The sequence below is a fragment of the Coregonus lavaretus genome (genome assembly GCF_964263955.1).
Source record: "Coregonus lavaretus genome assembly, chromosome: 13".
In the NCBI taxonomy this organism is placed as follows: domain Eukaryota; kingdom Metazoa; phylum Chordata; class Actinopteri; order Salmoniformes; family Salmonidae; genus Coregonus; species Coregonus lavaretus.
In genome coordinates, this window is record NC_140000.1 from 15821674 (window position 1) to 15839628 (window position 17955).

The following is a 17955-nucleotide window of genomic DNA, read 5'->3' on the forward strand; positions in this document are numbered from 1 at the left end:
CTCACTGTCTGTAGGAGCGATCCATTTTCGTGAAAGGGGTGGTGTACCTTATAAACTGTCCACTCAGTGTATATGTAATACCCTATACTACATTAGCATACGTGATAATGTATATAGAAAGACATATTCTCCACAGGGATACCTTCTTAGACACATACCACTCTGTTGTGAGGGTATAGTAGGTAAGGTGGTTAAGGAGGAACATGAATGGAGAATTTCAGATAAAGCAGTGTATTCATCGTCTGTAAAGAATAGTTTGTGAAGAAAAGCCTCGTTTGTGAAGAGCCACTTGTTAAAGTTTTTGAACTTTTACTGTTGAAAAGCATTATCCTATGTGTAAATACAGTAAAGTACACATACTAAAGGGTAAAACATTTGTTTAACCAAATGTGATTTTTTTAGACACAACCGCAAAGTCCAAGGAGTATGGCATTCAAAGAGTTGGTTTGATGGGAATCTGTGATGTCATCAGCCTCACCCTTTGATTGAGGAGCAATAGAGGAGCAATAGAGAACAAAAGAGGAAGTGTGTGTCGTCGTCCCCCCCCCCCCCCCCCCCACTTGTGCTATGTCATGACTTACACTACCAGTCAAAAGTTTGGATACACCTACTCATTCAAGGGTTTTTCTTTATTTTTACTATTTTTTTACATTTTATAATAATAGTGAAGACATCAAAACTATGAAAGAACACATGGAATCATTCAACCAAAAATATGTTAAACAAAATATATTTTATATTTGAGATTCTTCAATTAGCCACCCTTTGCCTTGATGACAGCTTTGCACACTCTTTGCATTCTCTCAACCAGCTTCATGAGGTATTCACCTGGAATGCATTTAAATGAACAGTTGTGCCTTCTTAAAAGTTAATTTGTGGAATTTCTTTCCTCCTTAATGCATTTGAGCCAATCAGTTGTGTTGTGACAAGGTGGGGGGCGGGATATACAGAAGATGGCCCTATTTGGTAAAGACCAAGTCCATATTATGGCAAGAACAGCTCAAATAAGCAAAGAGAATCTACAGTCCATCATTACTTTAAGACATGAAGGTCAGTCAATACGGAACATTTCAAGAACTTTGAAAGTTTCTTCAAGTGCAGTCGCAAAAAACATCAAGCGCTATAATGAAACTGGCTCTCATGAGGACAGCCACAATAATGGAAGACCCAGAGTTACCTCTGCTGCAGAGGATAAGTTCATTAGAGTTACCAGCCTCAGAAATTGCAGCCCAAATAAATGCTTCACAGAGTTCAAGTAACAGACACATCTCACCATCAACTGTTCAGAGGGGACTGTGTGAATCAGGCCTTCATGGTCGAATTGCTGCAAAGAAACCACTACTAAAGGACACCAGTAAGAAGAAGAGACCTGCTTGGGCCAAGAAACACGAGCAATGGACATTAGACCGGTGGAAATCTGTCCTTTGGTCTGGAGTCCAAATTTGAGATTTTTGGTTCCAACCGCCGTGTCTTTGTGAGACGCGGTGTGGGTGAACGGATGATCTCCGCATGTGTAGTACCCACCGTAAAGCATGGAGGAGGAGGTGTTATGGTGTGGGGGTGCTTTGCTGGTGACACTGTCTGTGATTTATTTAGAATTCAAGGCACACTTAACCAGCATGGCTACCACAGCATTCTGCAGCGATACGCCATCCCATCTGGTTTGGGCTTAGTGGGACTATCATTTGTTTTTCAACAGGACAATGACCCAACACACCTCCAGGCTGTGTAAGGGCTATTTGACCAAGAAGGAGAGTGATGGAGTGCTGCATCAGATAACCTGACCTCCACAATCCCCCGACCTCAACCCAATTGAGTCGGTTTGGGATGAGTCGGATGGCAGAGTGAGGGAAAAGCAGCCAACAAGTGCTCAGCATATGTGGGAACTCCTTCAAGACTGTTGGGAAATCATTCCAGGTGAAGCTGGTTGAGAGAATGTCAAGAGTGTGCAAAGCTGTCATCAAGGCAAAGGGTGGCTATTTGAAAAATCTCAAATATAAAATATATTTTGATTTGTTTAACACTTTTTTGGTTACTACATGATTCCATATGTGTTATTCCATAGTTTTGATGTCTTCACTATTATTCTACAGTGTAGAAAATAGTAAAAAATAAAGAAAAATCCTTGAATGAGTAGGTGTGTCCAAACTTTTGACTGGTACTGTACCTGGACCTCTTATTGAGATGTGCCTTTTGTTAAGTAAATCAGGTGTTCAGGAAACACAATTGGTATTTAAAGGCTCATAGTGTGAGCCAATGTGCAATTTGGCGCATGTACTGTACACACAGTGAAACACATTCTCTCTCACACACACACGCTTACGCACAACACACACACACAAAAAGCACACGCAAGCAGACCGATGCTAGCTGTAATGGGCTTTTTCCTCTGTGCTCTCTCTCTGACCTCCATTTAGTCGTCCAGAGAGAGATAAAGCTGTCTGATGAGCAGGCCATTATTACTGCCTGGCCAGTTCACCACCTCACCTCACCTCTCTGCCTGTCAACACACACACACACACACCTCAATCAGCGCACGTGCCTTAGTGTGTACGTGCTCCGTATGTGTGTACTTGAAACAAGGGGGGAATAAATGTAGTTACCTTCAGTTCAATTACTGGTCCTTAAACTAACAGAGCTATGAAAACGTAGATAAAACCTCAACTTAGAGTGTTGCAGTGTTTTATCAGCTACTAAAGGACACTGACTGATACTGGCTCAGCAGGATCAATACAGCAGCTGTTTTATAGATCTCAGTCTGAACTACACTACAGATGTGTGATAATAACTATTGGGTAACAGTCTGGACACCTTCATGGTGCCCCCTAGCAGCTGCAGTGGGGAGTTAGGTCTGAGTAAGGACACAGCCATAAAGCAGTTGGCATGTTGTGCCCACTGAGGCTGACTCAAAATTTATATTTGATCTCTGATCCTTGGGGTAGTAAGAAATGCTTTATTGGCATGACAAAGTACTTGTTAAAGCAATACTCTCTCTCCATCCTTCTTCCTCTCTTCCACATACCCAGGCTGTGCTGATTGGTTCTCTCTTTCCTTCTCTCCTGATTGTGTTCTCTCTCTCCTTCTCTCCCTCAGATCCAACGTTCCAGGAACAAGCAGATGAAGGAGATGTTCCCAGATGGTTTTGGGATCCACCACGCTGGGATGCTGCGTGCTGACCGTAGCCTGATGGAGAGCATGTTCTCCAGGGGTTACCTCAAGGTTCTGTGCTGTACCGCCACACTGGCCTGGGGAGTCAACCTGCCTGCACACGCTGTCATCATCAAGGTTGGTTTGTGCGCGCGTTTCAAGTTTTGTTAGTCGTACAGGATACACATGGTATACACTGTCCAACGAAAGGCTTACTTGCATTGGGTGCGTGCGTGCGCTTGTGGTAGTTTGTGTGTGAGAGGGAGTTTTTCCGGCTGATTGAGGTATGAACTTGTAAGTCTGTATCATATGCCCTTCACTCTTAGAAGACTGTAAATCTGTGTAGGTGTCTGTATTAAAACAAGCAGACATGTTTGCCCATATGGACTGTATTATCTCTCCAAAGCCACTGATATCCGGCCACTCTTGTTCCCGTGGTAACATCAACAGGGCACCCAAATCTACGATGCTAAGCGTGGTACCCTGGTGGACCTGGGCATCCTGGACGTGATGCAGATCTTCGGGCGTGCCGGGCGGCCCCAGTTCGACAAGTACGGCGAGGGCACCATCATCACGGCACATGACAAGCTGAGCCACTACCTCACCCTGCTCACCCAGCAGAACCCCATAGAGAGCCAGTTCCTAGAGACCATGGCTGACAACCTCAACGCTGAGGTAGGGACACACGCCACCGTCAATAATATAGCTGGTAAAGGTCTTATCCACCAGTCACACATCTTCAGGACCTCTCCTTTAACAATCATACCAGTGTTTCCACTTCAGTCATTTAGCTGTGGCGCTGCACCACGGCAAAATCATTGCCGCTACACAAAGAAAAAAGAAACATCAACAAATATTTCTGCCAAGGTGCACTTTGAAGATGCTAGAACAGTCCAAATGTACTTTTCCACTGCAAACAAAGCGAGTAATGAATTTTTTAAAAACAGACAAACCCATAGTGAAATAGTTTGTCTATTTACCTAGTCGCCTTGTTGTAGTGTGTTCTATACAAGGTAAATATTCCTCTCAAGGCACGTTCCAGCTGCGAGTGCCATAGCGAGGGAAACATGCATTCTGACAAGCAGTCAATGCACAACAATTCTTAATACAGTCGCGGGAAAAACAGCAGTTGTAATGGCCTTTGTTAAAAATAGGCGGATCCCAGCTTTCCATTCCTACTTTATTTCTCAACTCCTAAATATGCGCAAACTGCACCATTTTAAACCCATAGTTTTTTTAGCATTGGCATGGTTAAGCTCAGCAGTAATTATACTGTGAGTGCATAGGGGAGGGTGGGCTAAATGTAACACAGGGCAATTATAGGGTAACTTGGGGTAAAACGCCACCCTCTTAGTTAAGCAAGAGTAGTGTCAACCAGGGAAAGGGGTTTCTGTGAGAAGTACAGGCAGGGGTGTGTTACCCCAAGTTACCCTAACAGGTAGGCCTACATTATATTCACTGTGTTTATGCAATTTTCTGTGGACATAAAATTAATCATTATAAATGATCAGCCCAATAGGGTAAATGCAGATAGGAAACCCCATGCTTCAGCCTATTTATTTATAGCCACTATGCTGCATCAGTTAGGCTACAGGTGATACTGCTTATTGCTAAAGGCATACCTGATAATATGGACCATGCATAGGCTATATGCATGGTCCAATATGTAAAAAATATTTTTAAGGGTGTTACACATTATCTGCCGCTAATAGTGGAATGATAGTGTCTCACAGTATTACTTACCTGCCAGTGTTGTGATTGGCTGTGATATTTGCCTATTGATTTCTGCTGCCGAAGCGGCATCTGTTGTCAAAATGAGGAAGCTGTTCTGACTTTGTGGATGTTTTATCTAGTGCAGATCGCTCTGTCATTTCCTGGTTGCTAAAATTCTACACTGTTCGATCAATTTCAGTGTATGTGAGAAAACAAGCACTGAGTAGTGTAGGGAATCATTGTCACTGAAATCACTGTGAAATTTATTTTCAATAACTTTTGTTTTTACAGCTGTTTGAAGCTGGTGGACCAAAACAAATGTTTTATTGAAAATATATTTCACAACAATCTAGATGGTACAATGATTCCCTACACTATTCAGTGCTTGTTTTTTCACATAAACTGAAATTGAGCAAACAGTGTTGAATTTTAGCGACCAGGAAATGACAGAGCGATCTCCACTAGATAACACAGCCACAAAGTCAGAACAGCGTTCCCAGTTTGACATCAGATGCCACTCTGGCCCCCTTTAATCACGTTATTTTCTCATCTCCAACCATATACCCTTTTCACTAAATAAACACAGTACAGTAAGTCACCACTAGATGGAACCCACAATAATTAAATGAGGACTCATCGAGAAGGAATCAATGCTGAGTATGGAATCTCCACCAGGTGCTGCTAGGGGGCTGAAATGACTGAAGGTGAATGTGATGTTATTGATCTCTCTCTTTCTCCCTCTCTCTGCAGGTGTCACTAGGGACTGTGACTAACGTGGAGGAGGCAGTGAGATGGCTGAGTTACACCTACCTGTACATCCGCATGAGAGCCAACCCGCTGGCCTACGGGATCAACCACAAGGCCTACCAGGTACACGCGCATGCACGCACACACACACACACACACACACACACACACACACACGCATACACACACACACTCTACTGTACACTCTCTCCTCTTACTGTTCTGTCTCTGTGTTAGATGGACCCGGGTCTGGAGCTGTACCGTAAGGAGCTGGTGGTGATGGCAGCCAGGAAGCTGGACAAGGCCAGGATGATCCGCTTTGAGGAGAGGACAGGATACTTCGCCTCCACTGACCTGGGCAGAACCGCCAGTCATTTCTACATCAAATACAACACCATGGAGGTACACCAGAGTTCCATAACATGATATTATATTAAATGTACTATGTTGTATTGTACACTGAGTATACAAAACATTAAGAACACCTGCTCTTTCCATGACATTGACTGACCAGGTGAATCCAGGTAAAAGCTATGATCCCTAATTGATGTCAGTTGATAAATCAAATTCAATCAGTGAAGATGAAGAGGAGGAGGCAGGTTAAAGAAGGATTTTTAAGCCTTGAGACAGTTGAGACATGGATTGTGTATGTGTGCCATTCAGAGGGTGAATGGGCAAGAAAAAATATTGAAGTGCCTTTGAACGGAGTATGGTAGTAGATGCCAGGCGTACCGGTTTGTGTCAAGAACTGCAACGCTGCTGGGTTTTTCCACGCTCAACAGTTTCCTGTGTGTATCAAGAATGGTCCACCACCCAAAGGACATCCAGCCTACTTGATACAACTGTGGGAAGCAATGAAGTCAAAATCCCTGTGGAATGCTTTCCATGAGTCCATGCCCTGACGAATTGAGGCTGTTCTGAAGGCAAAAGGGGGTGAAACTCAATATTAGGAAGGTGTTCCTAATGTTTGGTGTACTCCAATGTAGTATTATATTATTGTAACCGGGTATAAATACCCTTCTGTGTAGGTGTAATATGGCATGGTATTATCTAAAAAAAGCTCATGGTGGTACAGTAACATGCAATATACAACTAGATAACAGCTGTTCCTTATGTCAATTTGATGGTTGTGTTTGTCCACCTCCTCCATGCAGACGTTCAACGAGCTGTTCGACTCCCAGAAGACAGAGGCTGACATCCTCAGCATCGTCTCCAAGGCTGAGGAGTTTGAACAGGTCAAGGTGAGAGGTCACAGGTCACGCTGAGAGGTCACTCATCACACATTATAAACTGGGTGGTTCGAGCACTAAATTCTGATTGGCTGACAGCCGTGGTATATCAGACCGAATACCACAGGTATGACAAAACATTTATTTTTACTGCTCTAATTACGTTGGTAACCAGTTTATAATAGCAATAAGGCACCTCGGGGGTTTGTGATATATGGGCAATTTACCACGGCTAAGGGCTGTATCCAGGCACTCCGCGTTGCGTCTTGCATAAGAACAGTCCTTAGCTGTGGTATATTGACCATATACCACACCTCCTCGTGCCTTATTGCTTAATTATAGAATGCTGCAGGACACCTGCTCAACAGTATAGCTAGGTCTTGATATAGTTTGAGTACCCATGTGGAAAGACTCCTGTGTGTGTGTGTGTGTGTGTGTGCCCGTGTGTGTTTTTCCAGGTGCGTGATGAGGAGATGGAGGAGCTAGAGCAGATGCTGTGTAACTACTGTGAGCTGCCTGCTGCAGGCGGAGTGGAGAACGGATACGGCAAGATCAACATCCTACTGCAGACCTACATCGGACGGGGAGAGGTGGACAGCTTCTCCCTCATCTCAGACCTGTCCTACGTAGCACAGGTAGGTTATAGGCACAGCACCACACACACACACACACATTACACACACACACACACATTACACACACGCACTCTCTGTCTGTTTCTCACATACACACACACTCATACAAACTGAACCATACCTGAAGAAACCTCAACATGTGTACATACTCTGCTTCACCCCCAAACTGAACTGAGATAGCCTAGCCCCTCTGAGGGGTTCAGCTGTACCCCTGTGTCCCCTGCTAGGTGGTGCCACTGCCAAGACTTCCCCTTCCCTAAGCCAGCAGCACATGTGCTCCGCGTCCTAGAGCAGAATGTTTCAATCATACTGGTGTACTGATAGGGGTTTATAAATGGTGTCTTAACTTATCATATCATACACATCAATAAACGTGTTTCCTGTTTGTACCAGCATCTCCATTGTTTCAGAGGGATCAAGAGGCTTTCATGAACTGTCACAGTTAATCTGCCATGCCGGCATCTCGGCATTATGCTCTTTATGAAAATCAAATGGTTTGATATATCTGATGGAAAGTAATATGGCTGGTGCATATTTCACAGTGACTGATAGCCTGGAATCTTTTTGGCATTTTGAGTTTTTTCTCTCCCCTCAGTCCCATCCCCTCTTCCCATCCTCTGCTGAACCCATCTATCCATGGTTTCTCGTGGTAACTGATTCCATGTGGCTGAATATTTGGAATAGTTCACAGCAAATTCCCTCTTTGCTCCTATTTCGCCCGATTTCAGATGTGCAGCCGGTTTGGATGGCTGTGTCCGAGAGGCAGGCGGTCATAGTGGAATAGAGGGGATCTGATGATTAATCCAGACTGAGGACTGATAGGTCCTGTTGCCGTATGATACTCCCACTGCCACCACACACCAACAGAGACTCTCACACACACACATAAGCACAGAGATAAAGTTGCATACATATATGTGCACACACTCATAAACATTGGCAGACTCACTATCTCTCGCTCTCCCTCTCTCACACACACACACACACACTGACAGAGGCTAACTCCCTGTCTCTCATGCATACACACACACTCCTCAATGGCTTTAGCAACTGGATGATAGATAGAGCAGTTCTGCAGCCCGGTGTACTTGACCGCAGGACACCAGGAGTTCTCCTGAGAGAGTAGGTTATTGTACGTGAGCGCTGAGAGACCTGAGACCACAGTTCACCTATGTTTACCGCATCAATGCTCTTAAAGACACATTGACACAGAATAACTGGAGAAGCAAGACAGCTAAAACATCAATCTCAATAATCTCCCTGGTTGGAACTATGTTGGTGCCGTGACTCGGACTGTGAGGACTGATGTGTTTTGGCTGTTGGTTGTTATTTGGAGTATGAGTGTAGGCTTAGTAAGGGTGTTAGTGTAGGGTTTTCTCTCCAAAGGGTTTGATGTAGGAGCTCGGTGGCCCTAGTGGCCTTTTAACCAGCAGCAGACCAACATCTGGCCCAGCAGGTGTTTCTGTGTCTCTGCCTGTCTATATGCCTGTCTGTCTCTATGTCTGCCTGCCTGCCTGTCTCTGTCCATCCTCCCACTGAACCACATGTCCCGGACACAGGCAGACCTGGCCAATCTAACACAGATAGCAGCCTCGCCTCGACTTATCCATCAAAACAGAACCAGACCCCAAACAATCAATCACCGCACGGCCAGACTCTACCAATCCATCAGATGTCATTAACACCTGCCCAAATCAATCAGAGCCCAGCCAGGTCAGATCTGACCAGTTTATCAGCGAGCAGCACCAACCACCTGACACATCCGTCAGGACAGACATGAGCAATCCATCAGTGCACAGCCAGGCCTGACCCATGTTTCAGAACAGAGCCTGATCATACCAGTCCCTCGGCTCTCGATCAGACATGATTAATCGTCCTACATCTTGATGTATTATTTCAGTCTCTGCATGACTCGCTCTGTCCTGCTGTACCCATTGTAGAACACTGCTCCAAGTCTGGCTGTAGCCTATGTCTGTCTTTTTACACCTGCTGTAATACACTATTCCAATTGTGACTATCTGTCTGGCCTTATTTTTCTACTATAGAATGCCACTCAAATTGTAACTGTGTGTCTATTCGTCCCTGTGTAGAACGCAGCTCGTATCGTCAGGGCTCTGTTTGAGATTGCTCTGAGGAAGCGCTGGCCTGCCATGACCTACCGGCTGCTCAACCTGTGTAAAGTGATAGACAAGCGTCTGTGGGGCTTCGCTCACCCCCTGAGACAGTTCTCCATCCTGCCTCACAACGTACTGGCTCGTCTGGAGGAGAAGAAACTCACTGTGGACAAACTGAAAGACATGCAGAAGGACGAGATAGGTGAGACAATACTGGGCCAGATGTAGTGTACTACCAAATTAGACATGAATTCTATTGTGTTCTGTAGAGCTGTGTGTATGCGCGCGTGTGTGCGTGTGTGTGTGCGCGCGCTCGCTCGTGCAGCGTGCTGTAGTAACACCACTCCCCTCTCTCTGTGTGTCCCAGGTCACATGCTCCATCACGTGAACATCGGGTTGAAGGTGAAGCAGTGTGTCCACCAGATCCCTTCCATACTGATGGAGGCCACCATCCAACCAATCACACGCACCGTGCTCAGGGTCCGCCTCCAGATCACCCCCGACTTCAAGTGGCACGACCAGGTAACCATGTAGACCTCACCTAGGATCACCTCGATGTCTCTTTCTCTCTCTCTCTCTCTCTCTCTCTCTCTCTCTCTCTCTCTCTCTCTCTCTCTCTCTCTCTCTCTCTCTCTCTCTCTCTCTCACACACACACTACACAACAGTAGACATTATCAGAGCACTTTCTAAGTGTGTCTAAATGCTGCTAAGTAGAAATGTGTTAGTTAGTGTGAACTGTCAGTAGTCTGTCAGCATGGAGCTATCCTCTCCCCCAGTGGCCCTGCTCCTCTCTTCCTCCAGCCAGTGATAGTGTTAGAGTACTCAGCCAGTGGTAGTGTTCGAGTACTCAGCCAGTGGTAGTGTTAGAGTACTCAGCCAGTGGTAGTGTTAGAGTACTCAGCCAGTGATAGTGTTAGAGTACTCAACCAGTGGTAGTGTTAGAGTAATCAGCCAGTGGTAGTGTTAGAGTACTCAGCCAGTGATAGTGTTAGAGTACTCAACCAGTGGTAGTGTTAGAGTAATCAGCCAGTGGTAGTGTTAGAGTACTCAGCCAGTGATAGTGTTAGAGTACTCAGCCAGTGATAGTGTTAGAGTACTCAGCCAGTGGTAGTGTTAGAGTACTCAGCCAGTGGTAGTGTTAGAGTACTCAGCCGGTGGTAGTGTTAGAGTACTCAGCCGGTGGTAGTGTTAGAGTAATCAGCCAGTGGTAGTGTTAGAGTACTCAGCCAGTGGTAGTGTTAGAGTACTCAGCCAGTGGTAGTGTTAGAGTACTCAGCCGGTGGTAGTGTTAGAGTAATCAGCCAGTGGTAGTGTTAGAGTACTCAGCCAGTGGTAGTGTTAGAGTACTCAGCCAGTGGTAGTGTTAGAGTACTCAGTCGGTGGTAGTGTTAGAGTACTCAGCCAGTGGTAGTGTTAGAGTACTCAGCCAGTGGTAGTGTTAGAGTACTCAGCCAGTGGTAGTGTTACAGTACTCAGCCAGTGGTAGTGTTAGAGTAATGAGTGAAAAGTGGGAATCCCACTGCTGTTCTACCTCTGTAGCTTCTGCAAGTAAACAAGGAGGAGCAGCCAGCTGCTGAAACAACCCTGCAGAGTCCCACCACTGTGTTTCCCTCTCATCACAGACTTTATCTCTGGAAGTGTTAGTCTACAATGGCTCTTTTTTATTTTAATGGTTGAAAGTTGAATTTAAGGTTTATTTAAAGGGAAGATGGCTGATTCTAGATCAGTGTTTAGGTGCATCACCTTCTTCTAGTATTATCCTGCAACTTTTATACTACATTTGCTTGAGCCTGCCTGGTGTGCCAGATGGATGGGGCTTTCCACTTTTGGGACTATTCTATTGGTTCCATTGCGCCAGGCAAGATCATTCAAACACAGCTAAGTATTTGAAAGATTTCATATTCTATTAGAACCCAGGTCTGCTGTCCATAAGTAGAGCCATGTCCAACTAGCCTAAACCTGTCCAATGGAGGGAATATACAGTACATCATTCAATTGCGAATTAGGCTATAGGATCTCTATGGAGATTGGAGTATATCATTGAGGCAGATGACTCCTGTAGTTTGTCAGGGTGGAATAGGAGGCCCATTGTAGCCAGGCTGCGTATGAAGATGAATGTTTGTGTGATTAGCAATGCATGCTCTGTTCATGGGAGAGTTGTAATGGAACACCCCCAGCTTAGCCAGTGATCCCTGCTGCATATGTACACACGCCTTGCTGTGCAGGCTAGCCAACACATGTAGAGACACATGAGATCTCCTTCTCCGTAACTCTAACCCAAGCCATGGACTCCAGGATATTGACTCATTCTAATAGGGAAACAGACAAGTTGGATGTCGTTTTTTCAAATATTAATGCATGTTTCCCCTCCCCCTTCAGGAGTATTTTTAGTTTTGGGTCATCCAAATGTTGTGCATTTAACATGAGTAGGACCCAGAATTGTTCCTGCTTCAGGTCACATGTTTGGGAATAACTCTTGGCCCTAATCAAGAGTAGCCTCCCTGATATCTTTATCAGGGCTCCCGAGTGGCGCAGCGGTCTAAGGCACTGCATCTCAGTGCTAGAGGCGTCACTACAGACCCTGGTTTGATTCCAGGCTGTATCACAATCTGGTGTGATTTGGGGGTCCCATAGGGCGGCGCACAATTGGCCATGTGTCGTCCGGGTTTGGCCGGGGTAGGCCGTTATTGTAAATAAGATTTTGTCCTAAACTGACTTGCCTAGTTAAATAAAGGTTTAAAAAATAAAAAAACATCAATCTTTAGACATTTACACGAGGGCTAGGGACCAGTCCAGAAGATGAAATTATAGCTGTTGTTTTAGTGTGTTTTGTCTGTGGAAACTGGACTGTCTCCTCTCTCCATGTGTCATAAACCAGTCTCCTGGACCTGTGGTCAGTTAGCCAGCCAGCAGTTGTTTCCACAGCAGAGGAAAGTAATTAGCGTACCGGTCAGTGTTCTACAGGGGGTCAGCTCAGAGCAGAGAGATACACAGTACAGTGCACCTCCTTCTCCTACTGAGGAGAGGGGGGAGGAGAGGGCTGTGGCTTCTGTTTGGAGTAACCCCAAAACCCATTCCTGAAGGTTTTACACACATACACACATGCACCACAACACACGGACCTACTAACAAATCCACAATTACATTGCATCGCTTTGAAATGCTACTATCTGGTTAAAAAACCTTGGAGTGCTCTGATCTTCAAATGCCACCGATGCTTCATGCTTCTGTCTCCCTCCTCCCTTCCTCTGCCTCCTCCTCTCCTCTCCTCTCCTCTCCTCTCCTCTCCTCTCCTCTCCTCTCCTCTCCTCTCCTCTCCTCTCCTCTCCTCTCCTCTCCTCTCCTCTCCTCTCCTCTCCTCTCCTCTCCTCTCCTCTCCTCTCCTCTCCTCTCTCAGTGTCATGGTTCAGTGGGAGAGCCCTGGTGGCTGTGGGTGGAGGACCCCATCAACGATCACATCTACCACTCAGAGTACTTCCTCCTACAGAAGAAACAGGTGGGTTTCTGGGTAGCATTAGCTTCTAGAATGTGTCTGAGAGCCACTTGTTCTCCTGTGTTCCCTTGAGGTAGAAGTTGCCCCTAACTACAGATCTAGGATCAGATTACCTGACCCCTAATCCTAACCTTAACCATTATGGGTATGGAATAAATCTGACCCTGTATCAGTGGATATGGTTGAGCCTAGTCCTAGTCATACTTACCTTGTTGTGTGTGTGTTTTCCAGGTGGTGAGTGGGGAGCCCCAACAGGTGGTGTTCACCATCCCCATCTTTGAACCCATGCCCTCCCAGTACTACATCAGAGCTGTGTCAGACCGGTGGCTGGGTTCAGAGGCTGTCTGCATCATTAACTTCCAACACCTCATCTTGCCTGAGAGACACCCCCCACACACTGGTACTGTACAACATGCACACACACATTCAGACTTATGCACACACACGCAAACACACACACACACACATTGACTTCTTCACATTGGGCGGCAGGTAGCTTAGTGGTTAAGAGCGTTGTGCCAGTAACCGAAAGGTCTCTGGTTCTAATCCCCGAGCCGACTAGGTGAAAAATCTGTCGATGTGCCCTTGAGCAAGGCACTTAACCCTAATTGCTCCTGTAAGTCGCTCTGGATAAGAGCGTCTGCTAAATGACCAATTTATTTATTTAATTTATTCACACACACACACACACACACATTTACTTCTTCACACACACACACACACACACACATTTACTTCTTCACACGCAAACACACACACACATATTGACTTCTTCACGCACACACACAGACAGACAGGTGAACCCTCAGAAGTGTACAGATGAAACAACTCTTCATACTTCACACGTACACCTTTCTTTGTCTTTTTTCTTTGACAAATTAACCCAAACGTTGTCTCAATGTTGCCCTGTGGATTCTCAGAACTGCTGGACCTGCAGCCGTTGCCCATCACCGCCCTGGGGAACCCGGAGTACGAGAATCTGTACAAGTTCACTCACTTCAACCCCATCCAGACACAGATCTTCCACACGCTCTACCACACCGACACCAACGTCCTGCTGGGGGCGCCAACGGGCTCCGGTAAAACCATCGCTGCCGAGTTGGCCATGTTCCGAGTCTTCAACCAGTACCCTACCTCCAAGGTCTGTCTGCCTGCCACCCCCCCCCCCTTCACTCTCTCCATCTCTCTCTTTTTCTCTCTTTATACATTTATCTCTGTTTATATCCTTCCTGTGTGTGTGTTCTCAGGTGGTGTACATTGCCCCTCTGAAAGCTCTGGTCAGGGAGAGGATCGAGGACTGGAAGGTCAGGATAGAGGAAAAACTGGGGAAGAAGTGAGTGAGACTCAGGGTTATAAGCATGGATTTCTGTATTCACATCTATCTAGCCATCTATCTATCGTCTCTTTCTCTCTCTCTCCTCCCTCACTCCCTTCCCTCTCTTCTCGTCCCCAGGGTTGTGGAGCTGACAGGTGATGTGACTCCAGACGTGCGGGCCATCGCCGCGGCCGACCTGATCGTGACCACGCCAGAGAAGTGGGACGGCGTGAGTCGCTCCTGGCAGAACCGCAGCTACGTCCAGAAAGTAGCCATCCTCATCATCGACGAGATCCATCTGCTAGGTACCACAGCTTAGTTCCACTTAGAAGCATATAGAGCGATCTTTCATATCTATCCATCTGGTTCTTGCCTCACAAACCCCATGCAATCAAAACTTTGTATAGAGCCTAAACTTTTACCCTCATAAACCCTCATACAAACAGAACCTTCTATAGAGCCTCAACTTTTACCCTCATAAACCCTCATACAAACAGAACCTTCTATAGAGCCTAAACTTTTACCCTCATAAACCCTCATACAAACAGAACCTTCTATAGAGCCTACACTTTTACCCTCATACAAACAGAACCTTCTATAGAGCCTTAACTTTTACCCTCATACAAACAGAACCTTCTATAGAGCCTTAACTTTTACCCTCATACAAACCTTCTATAGAGCCTTAACTTTTACCCTCATACAAACAGAACCTTCTATAGAACCTTAACTTTTACCCTCATACAAACCTTCTATAGAGCCTTAACTTTTACCCTCATACAAACCTTCTATAGAGCCTTAACTTTTACCCTCATACAAACCTTCTATAGAGCCTTAACTTTTAACCTCATAAACCCTCATACAAACAGAACCTTCTATAGAGCCTTAACTTCTACCCTCATAGACCCTCATACAAACAGAACCTTCTATAGAGCCTACACTTTTACCCTCATACAAACAGAACCTTCTATAGAGCCTTAACTTTTACCCTCATACAAACAGAACCTTCTATAGAGCCTTAACTTTTACCCTCATACAAACAGAACCTTCTATAGAGCCTTAACTTTTACCCTCATACAAACAGAATTCTTATAGAATTCAAGAGTTATAATACTACTCTCCATAGTGAAGTGCTTTGTCAAACTCTCTCACACTGGATCGTACCACTCTGTCTCACACTGGACCATACCTCTGTGTCTGTATCCCAGGGGAGGACAGAGGTCCTGTGCTGGAGGTCATAGTTTCCAGGACCAACTTCATCTCCTCCCACACCAAAAAGACTGTCCGCGTGGTGGGCCTGTCCACGGCCCTGGCCAACGCACGAGACCTCGCCGACTGGCTAGGGATTGGACAGGTGAGCTCTACATAGCAACCACATACTAGACACTACTAGCATTGTGAAACGCCGCTCCTGGTAGGAGTTGCACTAGGATCTAGGATCAGTTGTTTTATCTGAATCAGGCATTACAACAGTGTTATACCCTCATCATACCATCACGTTAGCCTCAGTTTCACATAGACAAGACATCTCCTGTAGTTTAAACAAGCTCACCCTTTCACCTTTTTGACCTCCTGTCCTGTGTTCAGATACAGTTCATGTTTGTGAGCTTTCCTGTTTCTATCATCATCAGTTGGAGGTTTTGGAATTGGCATTGGTGTTCTCAAGCCAACCTTTAACCACATGTTTTGTGTTAGTCAGTGTTTTTTAGGGTTCACTTATCCGCCTCCCCTTTCATATTTGATAAATGTATACAATAAGAGTTATTAGAATAATACCAACATTTTTGGCAGGGAATCCATGTTATAGTTTTGACCACAGCACAGTAATGGTTTGCAGTCCTGTTTCTCTGGAGCCATGCTGGAGTTGCTCTGGTAATCAACATAAATCACTGTACCAATACAGACAGATGACTTGGCCAGTCCCAATAATAATGATAGCAGTAATAATATCAGAATCATATCAGAAGGGTATTTAATAACCTCCCTGTCCACCGCAGAGAGAGATAGGAACTCCTGTATGTCTGCATGACCTACATGACCCCAGTCACCCATGAAAACCACACGTTGCCTGTGTTTTCTGGGCTATTGCCATGTCTTTACGTTCACTTAGTATGTTGTTTTTTAGATTAATTGTATATCTGCTGAAAAACATTTTACAGTGGGGAAAAAATGTATTTAGTCAGCCACCAATTGTGCAAGTTCTCCCACTTAAAAAGATGAGAGAGGCCTGTAATTTTCATCATAGGTACACGTCAACTATGACAGACAAAATGAGAAAGAAAAATCCAGAAAATCACATTGTAGGATTTGTAATGAATTTATTTGCAAATTATGGTGGAAAATAAGTATTTGGTCAATAACAAAAGTTTCTCAATACTTTGTTATATACCCTTTGTTGGCAATGACACAGGTCAAATGTTTTCTGTAAGTCTTCACAAGGTTTTCACACACTGTTGCTGGTATTTTGGCCCATTCCTCCATGCAGATGTCCTCTAGAGCAGTGATGTTTTGGGGCTGTCGCTGGGCAACACGGACTTTCAACTCCCTCCAAAGATTTTCTATGGGGTTGAGATCTGGAGACTGGCTAGGCCACTCCAGGACCTTGAAATGCTTCTTACGAAGCCACTCCTTCGTTGCCCGGGCGGTGTGTTTGGGATCATTGTCATACTGAAAGACCCAGCCACGTTTAATCTTCAATGCCCTTGCTGATGGAAGGAGGTTTTCACTCAAAATCTCACGATACATGGCCCCATTCATTCTTTCCTTTACACGGATCAGTCGTCCTGGTCCCTTTGCAGAAAAACAGCCCCAAAGCATGATGTTTCCACCCCCATGCTTCACAGTAGGTATGGTGTTCTTTGGATGCAACTCAGCATTCTTTGTCCTCCAAACACGACGAGTTGAGTATTTACCAAAAAGTTATATTTTGGTTTCATCTGACCATATGACATTCTCCCAATCCTCTTCTGGATCATCCAAATGCACTCTAGCAAACTTCAGACAGGCCTGGACACGTCTGGCACTGCAGGATTTGAGTCCCTGGCGGCGTAGTGTGTTACTGATGGTAGGCTTTGTTACTTTGGTCCCAGCTCTCTGCAGGTCATTCACTAGGTCCCCCCGTGTGGTTCTGGGATTTTTGCTCACCGTTCTTGTGATCATTTTGACCCCACGGGGTGAGATCTTGCGTGGAGCCCCAGATCGAGGGAGATTATCAGTGGTCTTGTATGTCTTCCATTTCCTAATAATTGCTCCCACAGTTGATTTCTTCAAACCAAGCTGCTTACCTATTGCAGATTCAATCTTCCCAGCCTGGTGCAGGTCTACAATTTTGTTTCTGGTGTCCTTTGACAGCTCTTTGGTCTTGGCCATAGTGGAGTTTGGAGTGTGACCGTTTGAGGTTGTGGACAGGTGTATTTTATACTGATAACAAGTTCAAACAGGTGCCATTAATACAGGTAACGAGTGGAGGACAGAGGAGCCTCTTAAAGAAGAAGTTACAGGTCTGTGAGAGCCAGAAATCTTGCTTGTTTGTAGGTGACCAAATACTTATTTTCCACCATAATT

The 17955-nt window shown here is 45.3% G+C and overlaps 1 protein-coding gene across 1 annotated transcript in view; it reads left to right on the forward strand.

Moving 5' to 3' along the window:
• The window catches only part of ascc3 (activating signal cointegrator 1 complex subunit 3), a 138889-nt gene that overhangs the window by 82099 nt on the left and 38835 nt on the right, over positions 1 to 17955 (forward strand). The window contains exons 16-29 of the mRNA XM_084174465.1: positions 3094 to 3285; positions 3598 to 3822; positions 5611 to 5730; positions 5845 to 6009; positions 6762 to 6848; positions 7295 to 7471; positions 9562 to 9787; positions 9953 to 10107; positions 12984 to 13082; positions 13311 to 13479; positions 14000 to 14220; positions 14327 to 14412; positions 14533 to 14699; positions 15600 to 15745. Coding sequence (XP_084030591.1) covers positions 3094 to 3285; positions 3598 to 3822; positions 5611 to 5730; positions 5845 to 6009; positions 6762 to 6848; positions 7295 to 7471; positions 9562 to 9787; positions 9953 to 10107; positions 12984 to 13082; positions 13311 to 13479; positions 14000 to 14220; positions 14327 to 14412; positions 14533 to 14699; positions 15600 to 15745 — 2235 coding nt within the window. The remainder of the gene's footprint in view (positions 1 to 3093; positions 3286 to 3597; positions 3823 to 5610; positions 5731 to 5844; positions 6010 to 6761; positions 6849 to 7294; positions 7472 to 9561; positions 9788 to 9952; positions 10108 to 12983; positions 13083 to 13310; positions 13480 to 13999; positions 14221 to 14326; positions 14413 to 14532; positions 14700 to 15599; positions 15746 to 17955) is intronic.